The sequence below is a fragment of the Megalops cyprinoides genome, chromosome 21 (genome assembly GCF_013368585.1).
Source record: "Megalops cyprinoides isolate fMegCyp1 chromosome 21, fMegCyp1.pri, whole genome shotgun sequence".
In the NCBI taxonomy this organism is placed as follows: Eukaryota; Metazoa; Chordata; class Actinopteri; order Elopiformes; family Megalopidae; genus Megalops; species Megalops cyprinoides.
The window spans coordinates 18789979-18803575 of NC_050603.1; the positions used below are offsets into that span (position 1 = coordinate 18789979).

General features: G+C 43.2%; 1 protein-coding gene across 1 annotated transcript; it reads right to left on the reverse strand.

Moving 5' to 3' along the window:
* Positions 1–2218: 2218 nt before the first annotated feature.
* LOC118769096 (potassium voltage-gated channel subfamily S member 2-like) lies at positions 2219–3655 on the reverse strand. Its single transcript, XM_036516110.1, has one exon. The coding sequence runs from the start codon at positions 3653–3655 to the stop codon at positions 2219–2221; it is 1437 nt and encodes a 478-aa protein (XP_036372003.1).
* Positions 3656–13597: the final 9942 nt, after the last annotated feature.

Below are 13597 nucleotides of genomic sequence, written 5' to 3' on the forward strand. Positions count from 1 at the left end.
AGCTGAGAGAAATGTGAACCGTGTCCTGCCCTGTTTGGGGTGCAAGTGACAAATCTGGTACTAATCCAGACTCTGGGCTCCATATAACATATCATATTTTGAAGTTCAATACCTTTAACATCCACTTTTCCACCGGCATGGTTATGATCCTTTCCATATACCTGACCTTATCAAAATTGTTGTTGTAATGTTCTAGGTTCATTAGCATGCACTGCTGACGTCACGTGAAAGGTATCGTTTTCTCCAAACTCAGCGTCTTTCCATTACACAGTCTGAATTTACAGATGTGCAAATACCAGCTGTCAAGACCGCAGTGCAATATAAACACACAAATCACTCTATTAATGATCAAGCTGGTACCAGACTGTACTTCCTGTGTCCCCAACAATTATTAAATCAGCGAATTGGTTGATGAATCAGTAACAAACGAAATCAGGAAATTGACAAGTCTGCCCACACATCTTGCAGAAGTTAAATGGCAATTACCTTGTGAAATAAAAAGCAAATATTTCTGGATGCTGTTTCCCCATAGTAGAAACAATTGGATTTGCAGATGTTGGAGGTGAAGAGCATGGAACCATGCCACCAGGACCATTTAACATTGGTAATACACCTCCATTAGAACAACCACAATCTTTAGACTTTGGGATTAATAGAAATGGCATCCTAAATGGCATCCTAGTCAGCTCCTTGCATCAGGAAAGCCAATACAAAGTCATATTTAGGCAGAGATGCTTTGTCACAAATGGACTCCATCAGTGGGTCAAATGATTGATCTGCTGTGACTGCTGCTCTGTGGGGTGGGTTGTCCTCAGCATGGGTGACAGTGTCATAGGGCAGTCAGAAAGCAGGCCTTTTCCCCAGAGGGCTGTAGAGAGTGGAGTCCTGGGTTGGGCATGGCTGTAGAGAACTGATTCAGTATGTAACTGCATAAATGTGTACTGTGGAAAATGAAAGCCCAGCAAGCTACTATGCTAACAAAATATTAATATATTATTATATAGCCCCCTGCCAAACACAGGAGCAAGGCTGAGGAGATACATTTACAGGTAATCAGTCTGTATGCTAGGTGGATATTAAAGTGTAGTGGAATGCTAACCTTATACTTGAATTTTGCTTTCACAAATACAATATTACTATTTCATAAGCATTTATAACAAAATGATGTGCCTCATGCCTGATGTACAATCATATCAGGAATGTTTTGTCAAAATGTTTTTTATTCCTTACATACTGTGTATCACTGCACTGTCACATCATAAATCTCTGGGATTGTTTATGAATGATTTATAAGGTATTCTAGTGACCTTAGCCTTGTGAAGACGATACTAACCTCCATAAGGCCTTTCTATGTAAGGGTATTTTAACATGTAGCAGTGGACTCACCCAAAATTTAGAATGAGACAGGTGAATGTAATTGGGCTTGTATTGTTTGAGAGCAAATCTATTTTTAAGTTTTAAGCATAAAGGCATTAAGTGATCCACTAAGTATAATGCCTTAATCCACACACAATGGGCACAAACTGCTTCCAGTGAACTTCCATTACAGCAGTTTTTTCCCTTTCTCCTGCCAGATTTTTTTTCATTAAGTAAGCATCCTCTGACACATGTTCCTGAATGCAGTGCTTGCCCATGACCCATAAATAGGCTCTACTGAATTAATCCATCTGATTTGCCCAAAAATCATTCATCATCTTTTTCTAGGACATATTTATAGCCATGGTGTTTGACACAAAGAAACAGATAGATATCACAGCTGTTTCACAGGATGAGCACCTGAAAATAGTTTTGACACATCTGATGTGGAGTAGCATACACATTTATAGAACAGTAGTCATTTATCACTTGCCTGATCCTTGCGGAAATGCAGTCTGTTAGACGGATTTGCCTCTTAGACTGAAGCTCTTTAACAATATTATATATAACATTTGCTCTAAGTGACAGAGAAACATTACACATGGTTACACATTACATACTTTAGAGAAATGGTCTTGTCGAAGATGGGTCACAACATCAAGGTGTTATATGACCAAGAATTCAATGATTTGGCCCCACATCCAGCAACACAAATGCTATCCATGCAGTGCAACATATTGAAAAGTCTATAATGTCCCACAGTAGCCAAATCCACATGTGTGTTGTACAACACTACGATAAAGTGTACGGAATGAAACGTGTTACTTATACAGTAGTACAGTACTGTATACAGTAGATGTCCTCAGTGCATGGACTCGTTCAAACTCTGTTCACTAGGAGAGATCCGGCTCATATTGGACAAGCTTGCCATCAGCGATTTCACCTTGTGCGCGTAATAGTTGCGTAAATTGACAGAGGAGACGTCTCTCAGATCCTCGCCAAAGTCGCACGTCCTCATCGCGATCTCCAGCTGCTTCTGCCTTTTGTAAAAGAGAGAGAACTTGTTGAAGATGAGCGTGATGGGGAGCACCAGTACTAGGATGCCGGCGAGGATACACGCGGAGGCCGTCAGCTTCCCCGGTATGGACCCCGGGACTACGTCTCCGTAGCCCACAGTGGTCATGCTGACCGTCGCCCACCACCAGCACGAAGGGATGGTTGTCAGTCCGTCGGTTTCTTCCTTCTCCGCGGTGTAGGCCATCACAGAGAAGAAGGAGACACCCACCGCCAGGTAAAGCAACAGGAGGCCCACCTCTTTGTAGCTGTTTTTGAGCGTCGCGCCCAGCGAGCGGAGACCGGTGGAGTGGCGCGCCAGCTTCAGTACGCGGAAAATTCTCATCAGCCTCAGGACCTGCGCGACGCGCCCGAGGTTGGCCAGAGCCGGGCTGCTCTCCGCCACCATGTTAATGAAGAGCGTAAGGTAAAACGGCAGAATCGACGCCAGGTCTATCAGGTTCAAAGGATAGTCGAAAAAGTGGAAGAGGTCCGGGGCGACCACGAACCTCGCGACTAGTTCGAAGGTGAACCAACCTATTCCGAAGTGTTCCGCCGTTTGAAAGCGGGGGTCCTCCAGCGGTCGTCCCTCGCTGTCATACAGAGTGAACTCGGACATGCTGTGCATGCACATGGTCGCTATGGACCCCAGGACTACGAGGATGGACAGCGCGCTGAATACCCGACTGGCGACGGAATAGCCCGGGTTGTCAAGCATCAGCCATATCCTCCTTCTCGCCCTACCCAGCAGCTGTTTGTCGAACTTGGAAGCGTCATTGTAAAACTCTAAGATCTCGTCGAAAGAACACGTGGTGTCGCCCCCGTCGCTTCTGTCGTCCCAGTCCTCCTGTTCGTCCGACTTCATTTTCTTGCAGTGATAAACGTTGCTGCAACAGGAGTCAATGAAAAACTCGTTGATGCCCCAGTATTCTATCTCCTGGCTGAACGAGAAAATGCACAGTTCTGCCATGACGTGCAGCCGGCCAGTGTTGTAGAAATTCAGAACGTAGGGAAACAGTGACGGGTTTCTGTCGAAGTAGAACTCCCTCTCGGCGTCGTCGTAATCGTCGCACAGTTCCAGAATGGACTCCTTTGAGTGGCATTGCAATAAACGAGCCAGCCTGGTCTCAGGAAACCGAGACAAAATGTTTGGCAGGAGTCGCTTCTTGAGCCCCCCGACGTTTATGCGTATCGCATTATCTTCCCAATAAGCGTCGCTCAGCTCCTCTAGACTCTGTCCCGTCATACTGGGCTGAAGAGCAGGGTTGTGCATGCAGGGGTAACAGGTGCTGTTGAAAGACAACGCGATGCTATTGATAAATGGCGTTGAAAAGGTGAGGTATGGTGAAAGCACTGCATTCGAAAACTGCATGTGGTGCAAAGCATGTCCAAAAACTGTACCCTGCTGCCTTGCTATTACATTGCATTTTCTTTCATATTGCAAAGTTATGCTCAATCAGCTACCATCATTTTCATTCAGTTGTCTATACGTAAGATTTTTTTTTAGCGCACTCGCAAAATAAAAAAGAAAGGAAATATGTATAAGTCGGTTAAGTCTATCTAGAGCAGGCAATGTTATGTTTTACAAAGGAAACATTATTTTCAGAACGTTTACGGTTCAACATGATTCATTTATCATATGGGAAAATATTACATCGGAATCAAAATCCTTTCCTGGATAAAGAAATCTGTCCAACGAACTGAAGCTAAAAGCACAGTACTCACTCATTGATTTTAAACGTCCTTTTCACGGTCTCCGTTCATGCAGCGACCCAACTCCGCGGAGTCCCTAGGACATTACGTGGAAGTTGTGGATACGCGGCGGTGTCTAGGTATTACTCCGTGAGGTCTGCGTGTGTTGACGAGGATATTTCAATGTCTGCACGCGTAAACCGCGTCAATGAGGGGGGTTCCCGCCAGGCAGCGTACTGCTTCTCTCCACGTTGTGTTCTTCTGTTCTGATGCGCTTTTATTCTTCACCGTCAGTCAAAACAACGCACAACCCCTCTTCCCAGGGCTTGCATCCCGACAAGAAGGGAGTTCCTCACGGCTGTGGTCTGAGAGCTGCACGGCAACATGGTATCTGGCACCTCTTCGGTGCTGAAAGGGACAGCTCCGAGTGCGGTCGCAAATTCCTCTGCGCGCGCAGTGGAAATCCCATTCGATTCTGTTGGCGTTGTAAACAGCCTCTGCCACGAAAGCAATACAGGTGTTTTTACATGATTCAATTCTGTGATAAACTCGCATTTTAGCTATGGAAATCAATGTATGAAAAGACGTACACTGAATTTGGACAGACTATGAAACAATGAATAGCAAAATACCGCAATTTGATCATAGGATATGATATATATAATATATATTAATATAGCAAGTAAAGTAAACACATATGAAGGTATATGTGTGAGTATTATAAATTAATATATCGAGGTTATGAGAAACGTATCGGGATACAACGCCTGGATAGGAGGACGAGCCATGCAGGACCTGCTGATTTTTTTTTTTTTTTTTTTTTTTGTGAACAGGTTGTAGTTTATAACACAGTATAACAAATAAAATTGCGAACATGCGCTTAATCTAACATTCCCGTCCTTCGGAACAGATCTGGCACGAAATTGAAGCAGATTTGTGCAAAAGCGAAATGGGCAATGGGGCGAATAAATTAATCACTGACACATAATTATGAACAGGTACTTCAGCTCACATTACCTGCTTAATAGGAAATTATACGGTGTCCAATCAGGCTAGGTCTTTCATGAGCCGAGAAGCTCGCTTTTCCTAATGAAATCCTCATAAGCACAGAAGCATTCGTTCCCCAAAATGAAGTACTTATAATCAGAGACGTATTTATTGTGATCATGATAAATAAAGCCACAGAAAGCATTCACAAATGATACTATTAGTTGCGACTTTTTTTGCATGTATTGTCTTTGATCTGTATGTTTTCGTTAAATGTCCACGCTGTTGGTATAATTTGCGAAATGGCATGGTCTCCCCTAAGAATGATCGCTAACGTTATTTAGTTTCCTGGAAATCCTTTTCGAGTCTACATTACCTTTCGGCTAAGGTTCGTTAGACCTAAGTTTTCGTGGCCATTGTATTTACATATTTACTTTTTTCTGTAACAAAATTACCAGAGGCAAAATAGCTTTTCCTAAAGGCTTATACAGTAGGCTGACTTTTTAATTCATGGCCCTAATTAGCAGTGCATTGAAATGCAACAGTTAAGACACCGCCACTTTAGCTGTTTTGAATCGCACGCTGTGGTTTTGAAATACACGTCTTAGAATTTTGAAAAATGTCAGTGGGATTTCAAAAAGACAACGTCATCTTGCCCTATAGGAACAGGGTAAACACAAAACATTATGATCTGTATATTCATGACTGATGAATATTCATTCAAGTACTTCTTCGGATGCTTACAAATTAACATATTTCCCAGCGTGCAGATTTTATCACTGATGAGATTTTCCCTGTGCTTGCAGGAGTTTAATCTGAATGCTTTTTGTATGTATTGCAATATAATTACTCTGAGGGGTATTTACCCATGGTGCCGTTCTCTCACAAAGTTTGAGGCATTCTGTGAAGGGACTGCTTAGCGAATATTTCAAAAACTGACAAATTAATAATTAGGTGCAAGTCAACTTGAGAATGGGATTGTAAGCACACAAGTATGCACACGTGCACAACAGCTAGTCACTGTGTTACCAAACGTGCAGTGTGCAAGCCACCTGTCTCTCCACTAACTGTGCCTTCCTCTTGTGCAGGATAATAGATCTCAGCAGGGTCAGGTGTGATTTTGGAAGCCAAAGAGCACTTGTCTTGGCCTGGCAGTGAAAAACCGCGGGAAGCTTTTGTCCCCGGTCTTTGGCAGGGGGCTGTTGGCCATGGCCCAGTCATGCCTTGGCAGGAAGAAGTCTGGTCTACCAGGGGAAATACAGCTAATGACACACATCTTTCCACTGCTCCCAGGGAGCAGGGAGAGGGGAAAACATTTATGCAGGATTTCAGAATCTGGTTCTGACCCAATGCAGGTGGCAAGTTGTACATACATTTGCTTGTATGGTAACCACGCAAAGGCCTTTCAACTTCAGTAAGGAATTAGGTAAAATATGTGTTGAATTTTGATCAAATATTCTTTAATATTTCACTATGTATGGTTTGATGGCGTGACTATATAAGGTCTAACATGAACCTAATCTATTTTCACCTAAAGGTTAGAGGCATTAAAGAAAAGGCATTTGAAAGCATGACATTTGGCATTTCCTGTGAAATGTATATCATTGTTCCTAGTGCAACATAAAGACTGAGCCGAATTCATTGTTTTCATTAATGCATTACACACATGTAGCTATCCAGTGCTGCTGTCAGTCTTGCCATTCTTAACCTGGTTAAATGTAAAAAGAAAATAGCACTAGAATGACACCCCTTTGACAGGGCGGTCTATGTTCTGAAAGCAATGGCTATGACTTTCTTTATTCTAGAATCATCTCAGCATTCTGTGTTCTGAATGACACCGTTCATGTTATCAAGTGCAGAGGTGACTAGAATGGCACTTAAAGTAAATTAAGGTGATTCTGGTCTGCTTTCTACCCATGCAAATGTGTAATTAATGTGATGGTGAAATATACCCTGCCATGAGATATTTTTATAGCCTTTTCTGTTGATTACTTTCCTGGCAAGACTAAACATGTTTTTGTCTCTCATGCAAATCTTGTTCTTGGTGATGGAGATAAAAGCTGGTACATTAGCTCCAACTGTAATCAAACAGTTTTCAGCAATGAGCATGCAAATATACAGTGAACAGGGATGTTCAATCCCTCAGAAATGACTGACATTTCTGAGGGAAATGTCAGTCATATGACACCCATAAAAAATAGAATGTGTCATATGTGTGCATACTTACGATCCTTTTGTTTTTCATGTTTTTGACCTTGTAGCAATGATGTTGACATGTTTCCTAACTCTCGTCACTTTAATCAACTGAAGCCACAAAGCTGCGTTCTCTGAAGCCTTGTTCCAGAAACTAAAGGGAAGACCTCTTGTTGAAATAATGTAGGACTGCACAAATAATGGAACATAGAAAAAAAACCTATTTCCGACACAGCCTTGAAAATTCATTATAATGCATCAATGTGTCTCATGCCCTTGACTTCACTGAATTTTGATTTCCTTGGAGTCATGGCTCTTCCCATGGTTATTTTGCCTTTTTTTACATTCCCCTTTCTGGCTGGGAAGACAAGAATGGGAATTTAACACCTCAAATTCCCTTAGTTTCTTCCTGTTAAAGGAGCAAACATCTCTTAATCCGAGTCCTGCCAGACAAAGCTATGTTCCCTCCTTATTCACTTGCAGCACACAAGATAGTGACTCTGTTGTGTCAGTAAATGAGTGTGAAAGTGTGTGGTACTGGTGGTCAGTAGTTTATCTAAGCATGGTCACCAAAAGCTGCTCTTCTCCCTCCACTGCCACCCTGCCCCCCCCCCCCCCCCCCCCCTCGCTCAATCTCCACAGCTGGAGAGAAGTCGATTCCCCCGAAAGATCAGCTCGCTCAAAGGCAGCGGGGCAGATGCACCTGCGATGACAGACCTGGGATGAATGTCTCAGCACCCCGGCCTCGGATTCAATTTAACCCACAACAGCGCACACGCACGGGTGAGTTTAAACTGCGCGTGATTCGGCTCGGGCTCCGCTGAAGATTGATGTTGTCAGTAACAGTAAGCTGTATGTTTTGCTCTGAGTGGCTGCCAAAGTGATGACATCACAGGGACCCGCCGAGAGAGGCCAAGGTTGACTGAGAGGCAGGACGATGAGAGACCAGCTTCCAGGAGTGAAAAAAAAAACAAACCATCTGCTCTCATCTGTCCAAACACTACGATGCTGAATTCTGCAGCTCTCTTTATCCATTAATGAACAGGTGTCAGGCTCCTCACACCTGTGGAGGCTGCAGAAAATATCTATGAGTTAGATTAAGAGCTGCATTAAATCCTTACCTTTGACTTGACAACGGTACAAATTTCCAAACAAATACAATTTGCTGGGCTCTGAAATCACCAAAATGAATTTAGTTTTATTCAAGAAAACAACACTTTCATTTACTTGTTCTTCAAAGTTAAGGGTGAGTGTTGGCTTAATTAAGTTTCTGAGACATCTCCAAGGCAGAAACATTCATTTGTCAGATAAAACAAGACTGATGGTGCAGGGCATGAATGGGACAGGGCAGTGTTAAGAATAAGTGCTTCACCCATTTCAGCTAGAGAGGAGAAGCTTCTGTTGCAAAATGATAAGCAAAATGAAAAAAAAAAAAACGAACTTATCCTTCAGGAAGTAATTCAGCTCAATTCATATGAGAGGGATGATACATGAAATGTTCCGAGCAGATCTCAGTATTTCCGAGGAGGACTCTCCTCAGGCAGTCAATGTGGGAAAATTTTTACACACAAGCACGTATCTGGCAAGGTCACTTATTTGTTTTAACAGGACAGAAAATGCATCATGCATTACCCTGGGGAGGCCGGAGGCTGGAGCAAAACCAAGACAATCTGAATAATCCACTGTTCATCCATAGACCAGGTTATCCTCCTTGTGGGTAGTGGACTTCTCTTACGCAGCTTTAATGGTATGAGGAGACACTGCTGCCAGGAGCTTAGCGCTCCATTACTCTGCGGACCATCTCATGCCTTCAGCTGCAGCTGCAGCAGGCTCTAGTATGGGTGATGAACAGATTTATTCACTTGGCAGGGTGCAATTATCAAATCTACTTAGTGCTGGTATCTTTATCTCTCAAGTTCCTCTTATCTTTACGTACCTTGACTTGGCATAAGTACTGCACGAATCTCTGACTGATCTCTCAGCTACTGCACACGGAAGATCTTCCATTCACGAGTCTTTGTGTAGCTCGGGCGTGTTTATCAGAAGTGCGTGTGTCAGTTATAAACCTTTGCCTCCAGCCTCCCAGCGTTGTCCGTCACACATGCAAAAGATTTAATCAGGGGAGTCTGATCTACCCTTTACATCTCGCAGAAGAGCCTTGCTAACATGCTTGGTTTGCGGAGTGGGCTAACCCTCGGATAAGGATGTTCAACCCTGGGCCTGTCTGAAATGATGGAAAACGCCCCGCCCAGCCGAGAAAAACCCAGCGGGGCAGGGAAAGCGAATAAGCGGAGACAGGCACGGACGTGCACTGCCATCCCATCTTAGGCGAACAGGAAGATCAAAGATCGGCAGCAGCCACTTTATATAAAAAATTAAGAGCTTGTCTTCCTCCCTGTCTTGAGTCTAATTTATAAGCTATTTGTTGTTGCCATATTAATAACCACATCATAATAACATTGCAGCAGCGTTGGCCTCCCTCCTGTTGAGAATCCTGCATGTGGTTTCTTCCTGTGACCATTTATGTTGTCCCTAATTGTGTTCGGGTCTCTCGTATAGATTCTGTGATGTTAACCCTGCTCTCTCTCCCCTGCCATTAAACCTTAATCCCAATGTAATTTGGTTCACAGCCACAAAACAAGTGATGGGATTTCGCGTTTAAGCTGCCACAAACACACCTGACCCTTGGGATGTGGCTCCAGCTACAGTATGTGGTTCACTGTGTGGGTCAATGGGCACAGCAGACAACTTACCGGGAAACAATTTAGGCCTGGATTCCTCCTCTTATCACAGCTCCATTCCAGTCAGATCTCCCCATTTCTTGAGTGCAAAAATACAGCGGAGAAGAGGCGGGATACCTCATGATTTGCGAAGACACGTTCGTAGGAGACAATTACGTGGTGGAAATGAGAAGGAGCATGTGCTGGGTCACGTGACAGGCATCCACACATATTTTGTCAAAATGTTACACCTGACTGGTCCATTTGTCATACTTTGTCATGTTAATGGATGATAATTCATTTGTGTGGGAGAGTGGAGGCGCGGAGATATGAGTCAGCCAGTGAGTGCTACCATCTAAATGGGCCAGTGGTGGAGGTGACTACATTACACAGGGGCGGAAGCAGTGGGTCCATTTAAGAAAAGGACCCCTTGGATTGCACTCTGCAACAACATAGTCAAATTAGCTTTCTCAGCAATGAATATGGCTCATTTTCCTCTTTCTACTCTTTCATGGCCTCTTCATTTTCCTCGCTGAATTCCTACCTAACAAAGTGTTGCTGAAAAATTGTAGAATCACTTAAATCACTAGTGTTGCATGTTAGTTGTCTTTTTGGATCCTTGGCTCTTGCATTTCTAATGCTCATGCATTTAGGTGAATAAAGGTCTCTGGGGTGAAATCCACAGAAAGCTATCTTTACTCTGGAGGTACCCACAGTTGAGCTATGCAGATGCCACTGACAACAAGAAAACACAGTGTGTATTCATTCAGAGATTCATTCATTTATTCACTCATTTGCTTTCTCCTTTTTTCATTGATTCATTCGTCTATATATTCAGTATATAGATGAATGTGTGGTCTGCTGGGCAAGACCTTGAAGGATCATACTTTATTTAGCACTGAATGCTGTTGTCAGTGTCTCCGTTTCCAGCACTGGACAGGTGAAGGTGGCTTTCCTCCCTATGGAGACGGTTCCTCTGTCTGTGGCAGAGACGGTGACTCTGTTGCACAGAGTCTGGGCCTCAGCTGTAATTGAAGCCTCCGCAGGTACAAGGAGGAAACAGCAAGATTAATTACCCACTTCCAGAACAGCGGGGCATTTCATCTTGGGTGAATAATCCAGTGATCAGAGGAGGCCAGAACAGAATTTCTTTGCCTAACATGTTTATGCGAAGGAGCCACTGCATGATCACGCCGAGTTCTTCCCCATTTCATCTTAACTCATCGGTTGTTTAGTGCCACGAGGAATCTAAATGACACCTGCAAATTAAAGCGGGCTTAATAATGGGATGCACGCTTGGCTGAGGTTTGTCCCAAGACCAAGGTGCAGTGATAACCTCACCACCACAAGGACAGCATCTCCAGGCAGAGAGAACGCTCTACCCTGAATGACACTCACATGCATCCGACAGTTTGATTCAAATTTTCAATCACTTGTCAGCTCAGGCAGAAAACAAAATAAGCCCTGCCAGTCTGCTTTCAAATGGAGAGAATACACCGTAGCTTAATTTGAATCAAACTGTTGAATTGAACAGAAACGAGCACGGACTGGCAAATAAACAGCACACTTTGACTGTCACAAAAACAGCAACTTTCCCAGTGGGAATTTAAGCAATTATTTAAGGAACTTCAATCAAATAATAAAACATCCTTTCAATTAGACTAATTCTTTGCTGAAAAATGCTTGATAACATATTCAGAGGAGAAGTGTTGGAAACAATACTCCTACAAAACAGCCAACACATCATGTCTCAATTAAAATGCTTGCATGAGACTTTAAAATACAGTAATAGGCTTTATAGGGCTCTTATGTACCTTTGAAGTGGTGCATTTCTGGCTCTGCATATGTTTATAATGTAGGCAATGTGACCAGTAGGCCATTTCCAATGCATCTGCTAGACAAACAGTATGCTAAAACATGATAATGTCTACGAGTAAGAAGGTGACATTCATGCCATTGTGTGGGGATAAGCCAGTTGTTTAGAGTTTCATAGACAAAGAAGGGCAGCTCTACACTTATATCAGACCAGGAGTTACTAATCATACGTCTCCATTATGACTTAATTAGCAAAGCCAATATTTGGTGCAACGAAACAAATCAGGCATTTGACACAGCATGCGCTACTTTCATATAGTACAAAGAAGAACTTCCAGGCTTACCCGGAGGGAGGATATTGATTCCGGCAGCTAATCGGGGTGCACACAAACAGGATGAATGGCCTCCCTCGCCGGTAGTGTGACAAGAACGTGACAGGAAAATGGCAGTGTGCAACAATGGGGCATCATTCCTCACAGCTGTTTCCCATGAACAGCATTGTGTGCCTCTTTTTAAGGTCCCGGGAATTTCATCATTGACTTGGTCCCATTCGTCCAATCCTTGTTTACACCTGTGGTAGATTTGCCACCATCAGCCGCATGCCATACAAGAGCAATTCTCACAGTATTAATGAAGCATGAAAAAAGGTTATTATAGATACAAAGATAAGCCTAAGCCATCCTGTTCTACCAGATCCACCGTAGTACCTACAAGATGTAACATAATAGGTTGAGTAGATTAGCACAGCATAGGATGCACCAGTTCAGTCATTTCAAGTCAATTCAAGATACTCCTTTAAAAAGCATTGCAGTCCATTATCCGGCACATTTCAGCACAATTTTGTGTGTGATGACAGTCCAACAAACAGTGAAGAAGTTACTCTCAAGCACCAGTAAGGTAAGCACAACTCAGCTGTCACATCCATATAATCTTTACTGAGATCAAATTGGGTCTATGAGGACAGTCTGTGCTGGATACACGGTATAGGAGTGACAGGCCCAGGGAAATAAAAATGCAACATCTTGAAATTTTATCACTTCTGCACACAGTGTATTCCTTTCTGACAGACTGCAATGCCTTGGTGAGCTTAGGTACAGAAAAATTCTCTGCTTACCATGTTTAAAGCTGTTTAAGGCTGAATGCAAATGATCTGTGTGTTTCTTGGTGCTGTTGCAACAGTTTACGACCACGTTTTCTGTGGTGATTCATTTAACTGTCAAAGACACTTGACAATAGCATAAAATGAAAATACATCAACTGCAGGTTTTGAACTAGCACTCATCTACATAGCACAATAAGAGACATCACAAGAAGGTCACCTTGCTGGGCTAAAGACCCAGGCCCCTGGTTAAGGAAACCAATCATATTCGTGTTCCAGCACAAAGGCTGACATCACTTTCTGTAGTGGATTCACATTCTCTTCTGTATTCTGAAACAAACACAAAGAAAACTACATCCATAGCTATGTTTCACACCTATATTTTAACGAACTAACATTTAGTTCAATGGCTGTAGCCGACTGAATAATTTTTTGACATTGTGTTAATTTGACAAATAGATGTTTAAGTATTAGTGGCAACCCTGATTGTTGAATAAAAGCTGATATACTCCACTTAAAGACTCAGAACGCCTCTGCTCGTTAGCGGTCACACTTACAGGTGCCATGGCATTGGAGAGTTCAGTGCGCGACACGGGAGTGTCTCAAGCGCATCACCCCGGCGCAGACACTCCTTGCGCCTTGCAAAACCCGCCGGTCCGGATTCACTTGCGCATTGAGATGC

Bases quoted from the DNA above. Each gene is read 5' to 3' on its own strand.
- LOC118769096 (XM_036516110.1), bottom strand. From the start codon at position 3,655: ATGACGGGACAGAGTCTAGAGGAGCTGAGCGACGCTTATTGGGAAGAT.